At 42.6% G+C, this 16,275-nt stretch overlaps 1 protein-coding gene across 2 annotated transcripts in view; it reads right to left on the reverse strand.

Annotated features, from left to right (window-relative positions):
• LOC144141151 (papilin-like) overlaps positions 1 to 16,275 on the reverse strand; it is a 44,007-nt gene that overhangs the window by 4,272 nt on the left and 23,460 nt on the right. For both annotated transcript variants that reach the window (XM_077672696.1, XM_077672697.1), the window contains exons 2-8: positions 15,074 to 15,259; positions 12,998 to 13,165; positions 10,341 to 10,505; positions 7,002 to 7,187; positions 4,299 to 4,478; positions 2,734 to 2,901; positions 1,007 to 1,180 (exon numbers count right to left, since the gene is read on the reverse strand). In XM_077672696.1, coding sequence (XP_077528822.1) covers positions 1,007 to 1,180; positions 2,734 to 2,901; positions 4,299 to 4,478; positions 7,002 to 7,187; positions 10,341 to 10,505; positions 12,998 to 13,165; positions 15,074 to 15,259 — 1,227 coding nt within the window. The remainder of the gene's footprint in view (positions 1 to 1,006; positions 1,181 to 2,733; positions 2,902 to 4,298; positions 4,479 to 7,001; positions 7,188 to 10,340; positions 10,506 to 12,997; positions 13,166 to 15,073; positions 15,260 to 16,275) is intronic.

Genomic DNA, 16,275 nt, shown 5'->3' on the forward strand with positions numbered 1-16,275 from the left:
ACTCAAACTCAACGAGAAAAATGAGGCATCAGAAATAAAAAACATACGATTGCTTTGTTCGAAAATTACAGCGAAAAAGCACTTGGTAAAATTTATAATTGTAATCTTTTTAGTATTTGTATTCTCCAACAAAATAAATCATAATTCAGTCTCTGCCTCATTTAGCATACGTTCTTGATCGCAGTATTACCGTTCTCTATTATATTACACTAGTTATTCCGCCATTTATGCTACTACAGCACACAAGAAATTTCAAGAATACACCAAAATCCGGGCGCTGCCTTCCAGTGCAGCATTTTAAAAGCGGCAAAAACAAAATCATCGGTGATACACACATTTACATCGCCCTCGGACCACTGAACCAAACGCAATAACGTTCGACTAGTTATTATCATCTCCGATTATCCTCACTATTCAACTGCATAGGCCTTGTTTGGCAGAAACCATCAAAACATAAAGTACCAAACAAACTAAATAATTTTCAGGTTAAAGTAGGCCGAGTTTTTTCCTCAAATCAACGTGCGTGTTTCATGAATACAGTATCCTATCATATAACATACAAAAAACTTAGCTTCAACGTGTCGACAACCCTACTTAAGTATAATGCCTTGACTTTCCGCTGGTTTGTTGTGGGGAAACGAGTGCAAAACACCCCGTCCTCGCCCAATATTTTATCGTATTTCTACAAACTTGATTTCTACCTGAAAAGCAATACTTATTGCGCTACACTCAGCACAGTTCCGGCGAGTCGCAGGTAATCAAACCCCATACAACAAACCGAATTACTTTATTCAGAATATAGCTTTTATAAAAGTGTTTCTTAGCCCCAGTTGCAAATTACAACGAATAATTTATGTTGTAATGAAGCATTTATTATAACGACAAAAGTGTCCATAGAAAAGTTCTTAATAAGAAGAGTTTACTGTGCTTCAAAACAAGAATGGCATTACATTTTGGTGGCTCTCAGCTACGCACCTAATGTGAAGCATAATTTAAGCATACTCACGAATGCACACTTCTCTGCACTCTTCCTTAGAATCGAACAAATTTGGTCCACCATTGCAACCACCGTACAGAAACTGGAAGCAGTCCTTGTGATAATGGTCATAGTACCACTTGAAAGAAAGGGCGTAGCAGGGACCTCGGTTCGGCCAGTGAAGGCAGTCCTCCTTATTCCGTCCTGGAAATTGGGTGTCATGTTCTGCTCTCAAGAAGTACTTCAACATATTGTGATTTAGAAGCCCCAAGCTAATTTTTAAAAGCTGAATAACTAGAAAAAAATACAGGAGACAACGCTCTCAAATTAGTGCAAATCAATAATTTCACGCCAATCTCACTCTCCTTCGGACATTTTAACCAACCGATAGCAGAGTTTTTAAACAACCATTTGGATAAACGTTGTATGGACTTTAATGCGAACTACAAATCAGTGTCTCACGCAAACACGCGTACCTTCGTTATTTTCATCCATCATAATTGGGTTCATCAAATTCTTTTTTTTTTATAGTGCTGACTTAGGCGCCTTTCCAAGGTTAATCTCGCCAGTACCAATAAGGGTCTTTCTCTTTCTCTCGCGAAGCAGTCTTTGCGTTTTAAAGCATGCGTTATTGGGGTGACAAAAGCCCTTTTCAAGCTTCACGAAGTTTCTCAAACACGTTTCCAGCAATGCTTAAATCTAAGGCCTCCAATTAAAGTTATAGAATACTATTAACATTAAACATTAAAGTTATAGAATATTATGGTTTAAAGGAAGACGGTTTCTGTTGAACAAATGTGCCTGTAAATTCCTTTTCTCACTTTAGACTAGGCAGAAAGCATGGCTGCAGCATCATCGAGCTGAAAGATTCAGACTCAAAGATTTCATTTTCTTAGAAATATGCGCAGGCAGACTGGGACCAAAAAAAACGCTTCTCATATCACACCCTATGTGCTCTTCTATTACAGTAGTCCATGCACAAACTAATTGCGGAACAATAGCTTTTATTTAGGTTCTTAACTACTTTGGTAACAAACGCTACCAAAAGTACCATTATCCCGTGATTCCAAAACCAAGGTGCACGGCAATGTTTCTCAAATCTGACAGAATGCCTGTGTACCTATTCCGGATGATTGCAATTCTTCGTCGAACTTCCAACGACCGTAACGCTAAGTCGTTTCAAAATAAAACAGGAAGCATAGGATCGGAATCCGCTTATCACGTGCTCTCAAGCATACTCAAGCCTACTCAAGCATACTCACTGTCAATATTCGAAAATCTTTGCTTGTTTTATTCTTTTTTATTTTACGCGTAGAAAGAGTAAATAAACCCTGTAATGTGACCTCAAACTTCCTCTGTCAGAACCCCCCGGTCATAATTGAAATTCAATTAATTCAACCTGAAATACATTGGCGCTCAGCAAAAAATGTTACCCATACAGTCTGGTTCACTTCAGCGACGCCTCTGCGTTTGATGCAAGGCAACATAATTTATGGCCAAGGTTACCACAAAGAATGCGTTGCTAAAATTTGCAGCTTTCGCAGTTCCACAAAATCGTTTTGCACGTCAACTAATATACAATTACCGAAAACTTCTACAGCCCCCTCATCTGAAGAGGGGAGAAAATTTGTAAGAAATTAAAACCGGAATTGCTTTCCCTTTCTGTGCGTTCATCGCTTACGTTTCAAAAGGCATTTTTTCAATAATAGGTTAGCGTATTGAAGACAGAAGTTTAGTTCATGCAGTTGGTTACTTACGCCGGTCGCAGGTTTTGTGACATTCGTGCGATGAAGGGAAGTTGTTTCCTCTCGTGTGGCAGTTTGTTGCCTTTACGCATTTCCTCGACTTACGACTGTAGTGCCAAACAGTGCGGTGTTTCTCACCGCAAGAAGAAGACAAGAGCGGAGGCTGTGTGCAAACGTCCCCTAGAAAAATAGGGTAAAGAAAATGCATGGTTTTTATTAACCGCGTTAAAGCAGTAATGTTTGGAAGAAAGAACAATATTTAAACCGTTTCAAGAAAATTCATCAGCGTCATCATCTTTTCACGCGCAGTACACAGCATGGGAAAACGTCTCCAGTAGGGACTTCTATTCTAGTCGTTAGGCATGCGTTACTTTAATTAGAAGCAAATTAATTGCATCACATAAATAAGGATACTTTTTTTCTATTTGGAAAACAACTGGTGTTCCGATGTGATTTTTTCTGTTGCAATACGCTATATGTTACTAAGTTTTGCACAAACGGTAATTATCATACAGGCCCCTTGGCAACCCTCTTTAAACGTGCTGAAATTTACGTAATATCTCTTAATGCAGGCTACTGAGAGAAACAGCGTTTTGGCTAGCCAGCACAGGTATAGCACTTTTCGGTTCGAAGTGCACAGTTTGACTCCATGCACTGGTGCGATTTTTTTACGAAAAAGCCGAGCAAGATTGCGTTCGCGTTCGATATTCAAGCGCAATCAAACGTTCCTATTCGCCTTAAATGCATCTCGGTGATCAAAAACGACGTGCCTCCTAAATGAGAAGCACCTTGAGCTTCTCGTTTATTTTCTTTCGTGGAATCTGTACAAAGCTATCTTACCGAAAATCGACAACTCTAGGTGTACCCTTCGCGTCGACACGAACAAAATGTTGTTTCCCCTTTCTCGCGTGATTCTCTGTATCCATTATTTTTTAGTCATCTTTACGGGACTATACAGAAATTTGCCGTTGAGACACTCCATCATCATGCCGTGCTTTATTTGGTTCCAACAATTACTTTGCAAAAAAGTTGTTAAAGTATACAGTCAATACACGGCTATTTGCGCAGGGAGTATAGATAAGGTAAACGAATGTTACTCCTGTTTTATTGTAGCTATACCGCCACGAATATAATGACAATTAGCTGCTATAACAGCTGTACCGTATTTCTACGTTTCTTCTAAATTTCAAAAAATACACAGTTCAAAGGGAAGTGGTAAATGAGCTGGAATTTCATTCTGTTATCAACATAGGTGCTTTTATTTGAGCCGAAGGGAGAGTCCGGTGTTCGTCTTCTGGAATGCATTTCCATTCCTCCCACAATTAATTAAGCAAATCAACCACGAAGCACGCTCAATCCCAAATTACAAGCTGCCGAGCTTTGTTTCGGGCAAACCTAACTACACTCCAGTGAAACCATATTGTCACTTTACCTTTGCTTCTCTTTCTGCAGAGAATTGAAGCGCTGGCAGAAAGAAGAATAATTGTATGTCTAGCTGGCATGATTCCTTCCATTAACCCATTAGGATAGTAATCGTGATGATTAAATGAACACGTGAGAAAATGAGCACTACTCACTGCTTCTGCAAATGTCACTGCAGAGCTCTCTAGTTGGAAACGTGTTGCCACTTGCATGAGCGCATGTGACGCCGATCCTGCATTCACGTGTAAACCGATCGTAGAACCACGTGTGCTTTAGCGGGCCATGATGGACACATGATGGATCCTCGTGAGGTCTCGGCAAGTAACAGAAGGCCTCTGAAAAACGAGGGAAACGAAGTAAAATTACTACTGCGAAGACAATTTAGGTATGCATGTACATTTCGAAGCATCAACCTTTGCGTTTAGGAAGGCTTCATGTTGGGCTGGTTGGAATCAACCGCTTCTACTCACTGTTCATCCAGAATTAATGCTAACAGCGCGAACAATTAGACGAAAGAAGAAAGCGAGTGGCAACACGGACAAGCGCATAGGGGCGAGTTTCCAAGTTAACAAAGTTTTTCCAGTGCCCCAAAAACTGTCAAAACTTTGCAAGGAAACATGTCCTGCCAACTCAAACAAGCAAGGCCGCCAGATAAAAAATAAAACTAAGTTTGCACCTTCAGTTCAAAACGTCGTCTACGTCATTCCATTCTCCTGCTAAAAAAAAGTACGTCGTCCACACTTCAAGGTGCCTAACGTTCGCCTTCGTGAACACCTTAGGAATGTTCACAGTGCTCACACTGCACACCTGAGTGCCCATTTCAAGGAGTGTGTCCTACGTAGGATTGTGTCCTGCGTAAGGACTGCGCCCCTCTGTAAAATGACTGTACATCATTTTAGGAACAACAATAAATTAAAAAGACAGACAGCAGAAGCCGCCGAAATGGCAGGTCTTTGCGACGCATGCGTTAGTATGCCGTCTCTTAGTCTTTCAGAGAAAGAAGCGGGTTATCTGTTCTCCACGGAGTTGCTCTCCATGCGCTAATCACGCCTTTTTGTTTGCTGTTTTTGTATAGATACTATGGTTGTATTTGTAATACGCAGTGCATGTCCGGTTCCCATGTTTTTTTGCGGAACCCGAATAATGTGTGAATACTTATATATACGTGTGTTTTCCTAAAGAAGTCATCAGTTGGAAGTAAGCGCTTGCCCGCGTAGCCACACTCCTTCGAGCTTCGTCTAATGGTTCGCGCTGTTAGAATTAATTCGATGGATTACCAACTCGCCCAAACTCTCACGTTAATTGGCTGGTCACAGTCACTATCAATACTTAGCAGTGACTCCGGCTAGTCAGTGTGCGGAACCGATTTAGCCGGTTGGGCAAAATCAACTACGACTGCTACCACGGCCGTCATGATGCAACACTATTTAGACTACCTTTCTAGCTGATTATCCAGAGTCACTGTAATTATTGTTAATGACTGAGGTTCATCAGTGAGCGGAAGCGCTTTGGCCGGTTGGGGAAAATCAAGACAGGCTGATCACTTGCAGATGTGGAAGGACACCAGAGAAGATTACCGTACTGCATGGAAGCAGTTTGTCTTGATTTTTACCCAACCCGCCGCGGTGGCTCAGTGGCTAAGGCGTTGCGCTGCTGAGCACGAGGTCGCGGGTTCGATTCCCGGCCGCGGCGGCCGCTTTTCTGATGGAGGCGAAAAGCAAAAACGCCCGTGTGTACGAGATTTCGGCGCACGATAAAGATCCCCAGGTGGTCAAAATTAATCCGGAGCCCTCCACTACGGCGCGCCTCATCGCCTGCGTTGCGTTGACGCGTTAAACCCCACAATCAATCAATCAATTGATTTTTACCCAATCGGCTAAAAGGCTTCCCCTCACATAATAGCCAGAATCACTATCAATTATAAACGGCGATTCTTGCTAGTCAGTGAGCGGAATCGGTTTGGCCAGTTGGGTGAAATCAACTATGACTGCTCCCATGGCCGCCATGATGCAACACTATTCAGACCGTTGTTCATACTCAAAGGAAGCGCGCTTGTAACTGACAATGTACAGTAAAAAGATAGAAGTGCCAAATGAGTGAGGCGTTGGTAACGTATAAAGTTCATTTGCGATAGTTTTTCCGTTCACTCGTTTTGTTCGTTGTATTTTTTCTGTTTGTCCCCTGCCAGCTTATAGCACTCTTAAATTGAGTATAAACCGTTAAAATCACAGGATCATCGAAACTTTACCTCCTCTCACAGAAAACTATAACGGCAGGTGTGTTTAACTTGTAAAAGAAGAACCTATATCGAAGCATTAACCAGTGCTGTGCCTTTGCGCGAACTAGGTCCTCATCAAACTCGTCCCAGCCGGTGCTTTCGCACCGTTATATCTTTTTGCGCAGTTCACAAACGCACATTTCTTCCGCGTGAGGACTTTTGTCAACACTTTTTAACTGAAAATATCTGCGTGGACGTCTTCCTTCCTATTTTCTCCTTGCCGATACTCAATTCATATTCATTCAGATTCATCTTTTGAACTGTTGCATCAAAATAACTTTCCGACTAAAGAGACGTAACTTTACCAACAGGTTACATTCGCTGGGTATCTTGCCAACATTGCCTCCTGCAGCAGCCCGAGGAAGTATTCATCAACAAGCTATACGCAGATGGATGCTGCCTACAGTGCTCACATTACCCAGAAAATGACGAAATTCCCCAACACGCGCCCACGATGTCCCTACTGCAACACTGATGCCAAACCAGATCTTCAACACCTAGTGTGGACATGCCCACACTTTGCCAGACATCGCCCAGAGAGTTGAACAAACATTATTCCCGACACCCTACATCTGCTCACCCGTCGGACAGCTGTGTTCGCAGTCGTTTCTCGTCTTGAAGCTGTTCCCAGCGACTGCACAGGCGAATCTTCTCTCGCACCTTTTGAGGTGCACGTTGTAGACCCACCTTTCGGTGACAGGGGCACATCCGTGGATCGGAGGAGGCGTCAAGCACACCGGGCTGATTGTAAGCGGTGCCACCACTCCTAGTGCAGGAAAAGCAAAACTTTAGTGCCGTGGGTTTTGGAGAGCTTCCAACGTTTTGCAATTTTATATTGAATGTTTGACGTACTTAGAAACAAGTACGCATTAAAAGAATCTGTTACAGCCTCTCCACGTACACAATGAAAATGTTTATTTTTCGAAGGATTCAACATTTTAGTTCTTTGTCGCTCTACCAGCTTCCTTTACAGCGACATACAGGCGTGTTCCCCGGATGCTCGAGCAGTAGCTACGGCAGAACAACAGCCGATTCAGCCTGTAATTCGGCGCGCCGACTCACAGTCTTACCGACTTCGTGGGCAAGCCCTTCTTGCCTTTTTTTGCGTAACAGGCACACAAAATTTTTTATTGATGCCAGGAATTAAAAACATTGCTTGGTTTAGGATCACTCAATGCTGCCCCTAGTGAAGAACAGCTCTGTAGGGCTCAAATTTCAGTACTGGGTTCATCTAGAAGTCCAAGAATCTTCCTAATCCACGCCACCAGCAGAAATAGGTATGCTTTTGTGTCTAACAAAATATGTAAACGTCGAAATGCAAATTGTGGCTCACAGTGCAAGTACTTTCTTACAATTGTGTACTTTTTAGCTGTTTTCTTTGCATCCACAAGCAAGAATTATAGGTTTTGTGAATGATTGAAATGCAGTCTGTTATTCATTATAGGGAGCTACGTGATGTAAGGGTTTCTCCTCATTGAAGGTGATGATTTGTGGAAAGTGTGCATACTTAAGTAACAATTGATTGATTGTAGGTTTAACGCGCTTACGCAACGCAGGCGATGATTCGCGCCGTAGTGGAGGGCTCCTGATTAATTTTGACCACCTGAAGATCTTTAACGTGCGCAGAAATCTCGTACACACGGGCGTTTTTGCTTTTCGCCTCCATCAGAAAAGCGGCTGCCGCGGCCGGGAATCGAAACCGCGACCTCGTGCCCAGCAGCACAACGCCTTAGCCACTGAGCCAGCGCGGCGGGTGGCTTACGTAACAATTCCTATTTTGGTTACAAAAACAAATATGTCACAATTTTAGTTTTTAACTGGCAACTGATAACAATTGAACTAAGAAAGAGGATAGGAAGAATTTTCGCATACACCCCAGCTTAATATCTTAGCCGTAACATCAGCATTTGAATTGTGAATAATCTTAACTAAAATATTCGACTTCATTTTCACTTAAATTTCCAAATACCAGTAGCTACAAAGCGTATCGTATATTGTCACGTAGCCAAGGACGACGCAGCTGTCTTGAAGGAAAAACAAGTTTATTGGAGCGAACTTGTGCTCCGATTTCGCCGCACGGTAAAGATCCGCAGGTGGTCAAAGTTAATCCGGAGCCCTCCCCTACGTCGCGCCTCATCGCCTGCGTTGCGTCGGCGCGTTAAACCCTACAATCAGTCAAAAACTTGTGCTCCCCTAACAACTCAAATACACAGGCGGCGAAACAGCAGTCAACAAAGCGACGTGCGCAGACTGGTGTCGGCGAATCGAGTACCGCTGGGTCTGCTCTGCATGCAGGCTTTTATCTTTCGGCGCGAGTGCTTGTAGAACCGTCGATTTACATCCAGAACATTGGAGATCAAGAAGATTATTTTAGGCTAGTGACGTTAGGGCGAATCGCTCCCCGTGTCAGAACGAGATAACCGGTGCGGCATAAAAATAAAGAATGGAACACGCTCTTCACTTGGGAGACATAGCACAGACGGGCGCAGCCGGGCAGTAAAAACAAAACATAAACAAACAAACCCAATGAATGGTTCGTGGCGATATCATGGACGCGTTTCTTTTCTGTGCAGCTCATGTGAAATAACAAGCTTTTCAAGATACTCTTAAGGGAGCACGAATTATGCTTCTAAATAACAATTGAACAAACAGTACTTCTGTACTAATGCGGACATGATCCAAAGTAAGGTCTATTTTTTTGGTGAAGGTGTGAAGGACGGGAACGGATGTGTCAATAAATTTTGTCACTAAAATTATAAAACCGTTTAATAATGAACAAAGTGCGGAAGCAGCACATAGGCTTTCTTTTATTTGAGCCATAAGAATTACACCTAATAACATATTTTATTACATCAATACCACCTTGTCTGAAAGAAATGGTGACTACAGTCAAACCCGTTTATAGCGAACTGCAATATGTACCGTGATTAGTTCGATATATCCAATAGTTCGATATAGCCGAACCCGCCTATAACGAGCCTATTGCGAGTTCGCAATCCGCGGGACCCCCCCCCCCCCCCTCACCAAATCCACCATCCGCGTATGCAGAAACGAACACAGTTCAGTAGCCATTACAATACCAAAATAATTCATTTTTTGCAACTAATAAAGCTACTTTCCGCCTTAAATGCCTACGTTGCAAAAAAGCGGTTATTTTTGTTTTCACTTTCGTTTTGGCGGCTTCAACTAGCATAGCATTCTCTACACGAAACATTGTTTGCACCAGTTAGAGTCCGCGTCCTGAAACATCTAAGAAGGATTGGCGGAGCTCATCGACAGCCGATAGCGGTTCATTATGAGCGTCGGACGGATTTCACTCGCGATATCATCGGGAACGCTGGCGAGCTCTTCCCACAGTTCACCGATGCTGCTGTCTTGGTCTTGACTGGCTGACTGGGTGGGTTCCGTCGCGAGTCCCGCGCGTTGGAAACAGTTACGGAAAGTATTGGGCGTCACGTCGCTCCGTGCGAGATGCAATGTCTCAGTTGCGGATCTTGCTCCGTAGTCGCGGCCAATCCACATCTCAAGCGCCGCTCCGAGATCATGCATTTCGGCGGCCATTCTAGGCGCCCAGAGTTCGATATATCGGATGTGAACTTCGTTATAAGGAATATGTTTCCCATGTATTTCCGTAACTGAATTATTTTTGTTCGATATATAGCATAATTCACTCTATCCGGGTTCGTTATAGCCGGGTTTGACTGTATCAGCCTTACCAAACAATTAAAGAACATATGAGCTCTTCATATTAACCGAGTCGCTACCGATTTGATGGTGGGTTTTGTAAGTATACTCCTGCATTTCCGCCCACCGCAAAGAAACGGTTTATATTTCATTTCTCCCTCGGTTCTCGGTCTCCACACACTGAGGTAACGTTTAAAATTGAACAAGTAGGAGAACGGATACGATCAATACTCACTTCTTACGCACACCTTCAAGCATTCTTGCATGCTTGGAAAGTTGTTCCCTCTGTTGTGGCAGTTGACATCGGAACGGCAGGTCATAGACACTGGATCGTAGAACCACACGGCCCTCTGACCGCTCTGGCACAGTTCCGATGGCCGTGGTGCGTCGCAAACGTCCACTGTAAAACAATAGAAACAGAAGTTTAATGAAGGTTTATTTATTTATTTATTTATTTATTTATTTATTTATTTAGAAGCTTGCTGTAGGCAGCCTTCACGACGCTCACGAAGGTTGGAAGTCCACGATTTCAGCCAATTTGCTTCTTCACTGTCGCAACGACCTTTAATCTATCATTGTTGCTATAAATGTCAGTTTGCTTTCTTTTTTGGAGGTGACAGTCATTGGACGTCACCTCGGAGAGGCGTACGCTCTAACATGTCATTCTCGTTCCGTGCTAGTCTTGCCACGATTATGGGGAACGCTCGATTTTTTTTTTTTCAATCTAGGTCAAATCTCCCTAAGTGGGTATACTTGGCTTGACAAACGGGCTCAGGGGATGCTAGGTAATCGCCGCAAATCGCGAATATACGAGCGCTTGGCATTTTTTTGGTTTTTATAACTGCCGTGCGGTCGCCGCCATCTTGGCCCATCTTCATAAGTGGGTGTGCTTGGATTGACGAACGTGCACAGAGGACACTGGGCAGCCGTCGCGACGTGCACGCGCACACTAGTCTAGGCATTTTCTTCGTTTTCTTAACTGCCGGGCAGTCACCGCGAAGCCCGCGATCACGTGCGCACGCTCTGCAATTTCTTGGTATTTGTAACTGCAGACACGAAAAATGACGATTTGCCAAGCAGCTTTCCTGTTATAAAATAAAATTAAAGTTATGACCACTCAATATTTTGTTTTCCTGTAAGCTGGACATCAAATATTTTGCTGACGTCTTTGGAGACCATCGGTAGTGGATATACTCTTTAAAACGAGGCCAATGTTAGAAGCAACGTTAATCAATATTAACCCTCAATGAAGATGCCAGTGTTACAAGTCTATTAATGAACGTTTCTCATCGCGCGTACCTAAGGTTGACATGGCTACCGTTCATTTCTAACCAAAGACTAAATACATCGGTAACTATGATCTACTTTCTCTCGAGTATACAACCACAATAACTGTTTTCGTGGATAAGAGCTGACTTCCTTTGCTTCACATCTATTATCTTAGACTAGGTTTTAATTATAACCGAACATTTTTCGCGATGTTTTTGTTCGAAAGGTACATCATCTCAGCCTTCTCAGGCTCATTGTTGGAATTTAAAACTTCAACGCGGTTACTTTAAACTAGAGATCATCTGAAAGCGTTTATACTGAAAAGCGTATTTACGGAAAAATAAACGGGAATGAAACTATGCTGCTATGAAGCTATGAAGCTATGCTGCTTAATGAAGCTATGCTGCTTAACTGTGGCAACGTATTTCGCGGGCTTCTGTTGCGAAAACCGCATCTCTCAAAATGTAAATTCTAATCTATCAACGCACAAAGTCACATTTAATTGTGCCCAAAACTTTGAAACGAGCATTTGGGGTTAAAATCATATTCACGGTGTTTTTGAACGCGGAGCAGACGTTTTCGTTGTTTGTTATTTACGATGTTTCATTGCGAAAACATCTTCTCAAATATTTGCTTCCCCACACTTCTCTTCCGTTTTTTTTTTCTGTTGAGTCTTTCACTACCCATAAAACCGGTGTTTTTTGATATTACAAACTCTGCAGTGACCATTCATTGCAGTTCTAAACTCGGAACTTCCAAGGAAGCACCAGAATCATTCACTGGGACCACGGGAAATGCGCAAGTGCACGACAATAGCGAACTTTCGTCTATAGGATGGGAATAGTCACTGCAATTATAACAGGGCCATGTTCTTCTATTGCGCAGCACTGAAGGGCCCGCTTCTATGGTTTCACGGCGCAATCGTCCCTCGTAACCGAGTGAACGATGGGGACACCGAAGGCAAACGAGCCAGAACGAGCATTAAAGCGGGAGAATGTATGGCGAAAGTATTAGGCGGACGGCGGTATGCCGAAACCGCGCGAGATATTTCTCAGCGGCCACGTGCTATAAGATAACCGACAACACGAAGAGCCCAGCAAAGATAGAGTAATCAGGAAGGCTAAGGATAAAAGTATGGCGAAACGCGGGGCGAAATTATGGCGAAATGCGGTCCCCCGCGGCGAAGTACTCCGAGGCAACGCCAGAGTATATCGCGCGCCCCCACGCGTTTGCCGATGCGGCGATCACTTCGTCAGACCCAGCTGCTATACACAGCGTCACCCAGAAGACTGAAGTTCGTCCTCCGCACTAATTTCGCATTCGGAGTATCCTAATCGTCAGTCAAAATTTCTAACTGTTTCTAATGGCATATCAACCTTTTTTACTTTCAACGAACTATACTTTTATGTAATGCTTTGCCTTGTGCAGCATATTATTGCAACATTTCTTGGAGCGTACATGTTCGCCATTCCCTCCTCTAAAATCCTCAAATATTTCACTCAATGATCCTTTTGCGCACTGTTTTAACACTTGCCCAAAGCTCAACTTTTCAGGGCAGGAAATAACGGTATCGAAAGCCAAGTTGATAACATCTAGAACGTAAAAATTCAGTTTTGTAGTTACCTGCTCGGCACGTGGATACACATTCCTCCCGTCTTTGAAAAGCATTCTCTCCGAATACACAATGATGCGACTTCTTGCAGTGATGAGAGTACGGGTCAAAGTACCACTGCTGTTTGACAGTCGTATTTTTGCAGGGTCCTTCTTTCACAGGAAAGAGGCAAAACGAATCTGAAATAAGGTAAAAACCAAGCCAGATTTCCCATGCAAGCGTCGTTCAGATAAAATGGTAATCGTTGATGTAGTACAAATACAATCATTAAAGTCAGTCATTTCCTCGATTTAAGTACAGGCATATAATTTTTTTTTTGTAAAAATGTCATCAATAAGGATCAACGGAAATTGTGGTGACTGATGTTTTTGTATTTTCACTTCAGCGCTTTATTAGCAGAATGCCAATTACATGTCTGAGCCAGAATAAATGAGAGTAATACAACAACCGTTCCGCATCGGCATTATAAGATCCCTTTATACAAAAACGCACGTACCAGTTTGTAATCTGTGTATTTAGCGTTCCTTCCAGATATAATGAATTATAATTCTGACGTTCATATTCTTCATGTGGAGCGCTCGTTCTAATGCTGCTATAATTCGTTAGGCCGACTTAAATTTGGCTCCGTAAGGCTAATTTTAACGAGTATTGTATAGGTGTTATCTCGACATTCTTGCACATTCAAGCACAAATTTTTCCCCGACAAAAAAATGGGGGATAGGGGATACACTTTCACTGTTATATGTACCATTCAGTTTTACTTGTTCTTTACCGAACTCCCAAATACAGTGAACATTTACGTTACTAACAAATGAGAATGCACAATAAATTTTAATGGCGAGAATTTGGCACTATTCTGCTTCTGAGCGCCTTAATGGGCTTTCTATACTCCCTATGTATACTCCGTGCAGAGCACGTCATTTTTGGTAGTCCCTGAATTTGGGGGGGAAGGGAGGGGGGGGGGCATTCTAATTTTGCGTAGTTAAAACAGGTGGCGCTCGGAGTGCATTTTAGTTTTACTTTGCACATAAAATTTAGAAACGATTCAAACACACTATTCTTAGAAGTCTAAGAAACGAAAAACAAAGCTTCTTAAACTCTTAAACTCCCCCAGCATGTTCGCTCGCATTCCTCTGGTGTGATGCGTTCAACTGAGTGAAAAGAATTTTTGTTTTCGCCTATTTTAGTGGTCAGCATTACAGAACTGGCTCATCTGGACCACGTTTAGGTCATGTAAGTTGGCAAAAATTGGCTACCTTGCATTTACAACGTGTCACGATTGGATTAAACTTTCAGAATAGCCCGAAGAAAACCCACCCCTTTAATTCTTTATCGGTTCGCCTGGACGTCTACAGTCTCAGCAAAATTAGAGACAGTCACAAATATCAGCCTACTTCGAACCACACGTGATCCTAATATGCACGGTCGCAACGGACTGCCAAGCTCCACCCATTTGTTTTGTATTTTAGGGCACTTCCTCGAAAAAATTAGTTAGCAGGAGTTACCCCCAAGATATGAACTGTCAATTCGTAGCGCTCCTTATCTACTCCAGTGCAAAAACTAAATGTCTTATAGTAGTTCCAGATGCGACTACAGACGACACCCGTCAGTAGTCGTAAGAAAAGTCTAAAGCCTGGAGTAACATCAATTCTATACGGCTTGAACAACCTGTATTGTACGCAATAAAGCTTTCATTAACACGTGAACAAATTGAATGTCAGAAACGTTTCTTATATTCAGTCCAATTCGTAATACTGCTCGAGCGAGAATAGCATTTAGTTTTTCTCCACATGGCGTCGTATGATGTCGTTTTCCCTAATACCTACTCGTCGACTTATGGGAACCAAATGGTATAGTCCGCATTTTGAACTGAGTCGGAGAAATGTCTGCGGCTTCTCTTACGGCGCTTTTGAAACCCCCACTTCCTCTTCTAGTACACGGTCGAAGATGGGCGCTGTGCAAAGCAATGATCTACTACTGCATTACCTATTTGGGAAATATTTCTCTAGCGAAAACCGAGCGCACTTCACAATGCGCTCTGTTTGGTCTTTACAAAACCGAAGAAAAAGCATAAATCATATACACACAGCCAGGGCAAGCGTATTCGCATTCTTCTTTCGAAAGAAAATTATTGCGATTTTCAGCGCAGGCGCCGGTCTTCACACAAGTTTTGGTGATGATGTCGAAGTGCCAACGCTGGCCAGAATGTGCCAATCGGCACGGCTGATAACCCAGGTTGGTGTAGCATTTTTGGTGTGGGTTCCGTGGTCCCCCTGCAAAAAAGGTCAAATGCGTGAAAACACATCGTGGCAAACAGCCTACATGTGGTGCAAAGGCTACGCGAATTACACTGTGCGATTTATTTTGAGCCAAATACTTCCACAGCAAGGACTCATTCGAGATCAGCATCATTTACCCGCAGCGGTGGACCAGTGGCTAAGGCGTTGTGCTGCTGATCCCATGCACACGGGTTGGTCTAGACTGCGGTGGCTGCTTTTGTGATGCAGGTGAAAGCGAGAAAGCCTGTATGTTGCGACTTCGCAACAGGTTAAAAATACCCGGGCGGTCAAAAAAAAAATCCGGAGCCCTCGACTATGGCTCGCCACTTAGCACAGGTGTTTAAGCGTTAAACGCCACAATCAATCAATCAATCAATCAATCAATCAATCAATCAATCAATCAATCAATCAATCAATCAATCAATCAATCAATCAATCAATCAACCAATCAATCAATCAATCAATCAATCGATCAATCAATCAATCAATCAATCAATCAATCAATCAAAACAGTTCAGCATCACTTAAAAGGACCTTTTCCACAGAGCAAACTGCCAACAAATCAAAGGACGCGTTTTAAAAAAGGCAGTAAACGCCGCTCTCACTATCAACTGATGGCTTGTAAAGGAAGAGCCTAAACGTGTACGCATAGATATCCGCACGCAAGGTTAAAACATCTCGAAGGGAGTACTTAAGATTACAAAAGAGTACAAGAATACTACAATACAACGATAAAAAGAATACAATACCATAAATAACAATTCTCGTACAGCCTAGCACACACACACACACATATAGTGTATATATATATATATATATATATATATATATATATATATATATATATATATATATATATATATATATAATTTCTTCAATTATGATACTTACAAAATGGTGTTCAACCTAGAGGCACATTTCTCGAAACGGTAGCGGCCTGCATTCGGTGCCAACATTTACAAGCATATTTGTATTCTCCATGATCAACATGTGTGTCTGTGTCTGTGTGT

This window comes from Haemaphysalis longicornis, unplaced genomic scaffold (assembly GCF_048455015.1).
Source record: "Haemaphysalis longicornis isolate Haplotype H1 unplaced genomic scaffold, Haemaphysalis longicornis Haplotype H1 scaffold_6, whole genome shotgun sequence".
Taxonomy (NCBI): Eukaryota; Metazoa; Arthropoda; class Arachnida; order Ixodida; family Ixodidae; genus Haemaphysalis; species Haemaphysalis longicornis.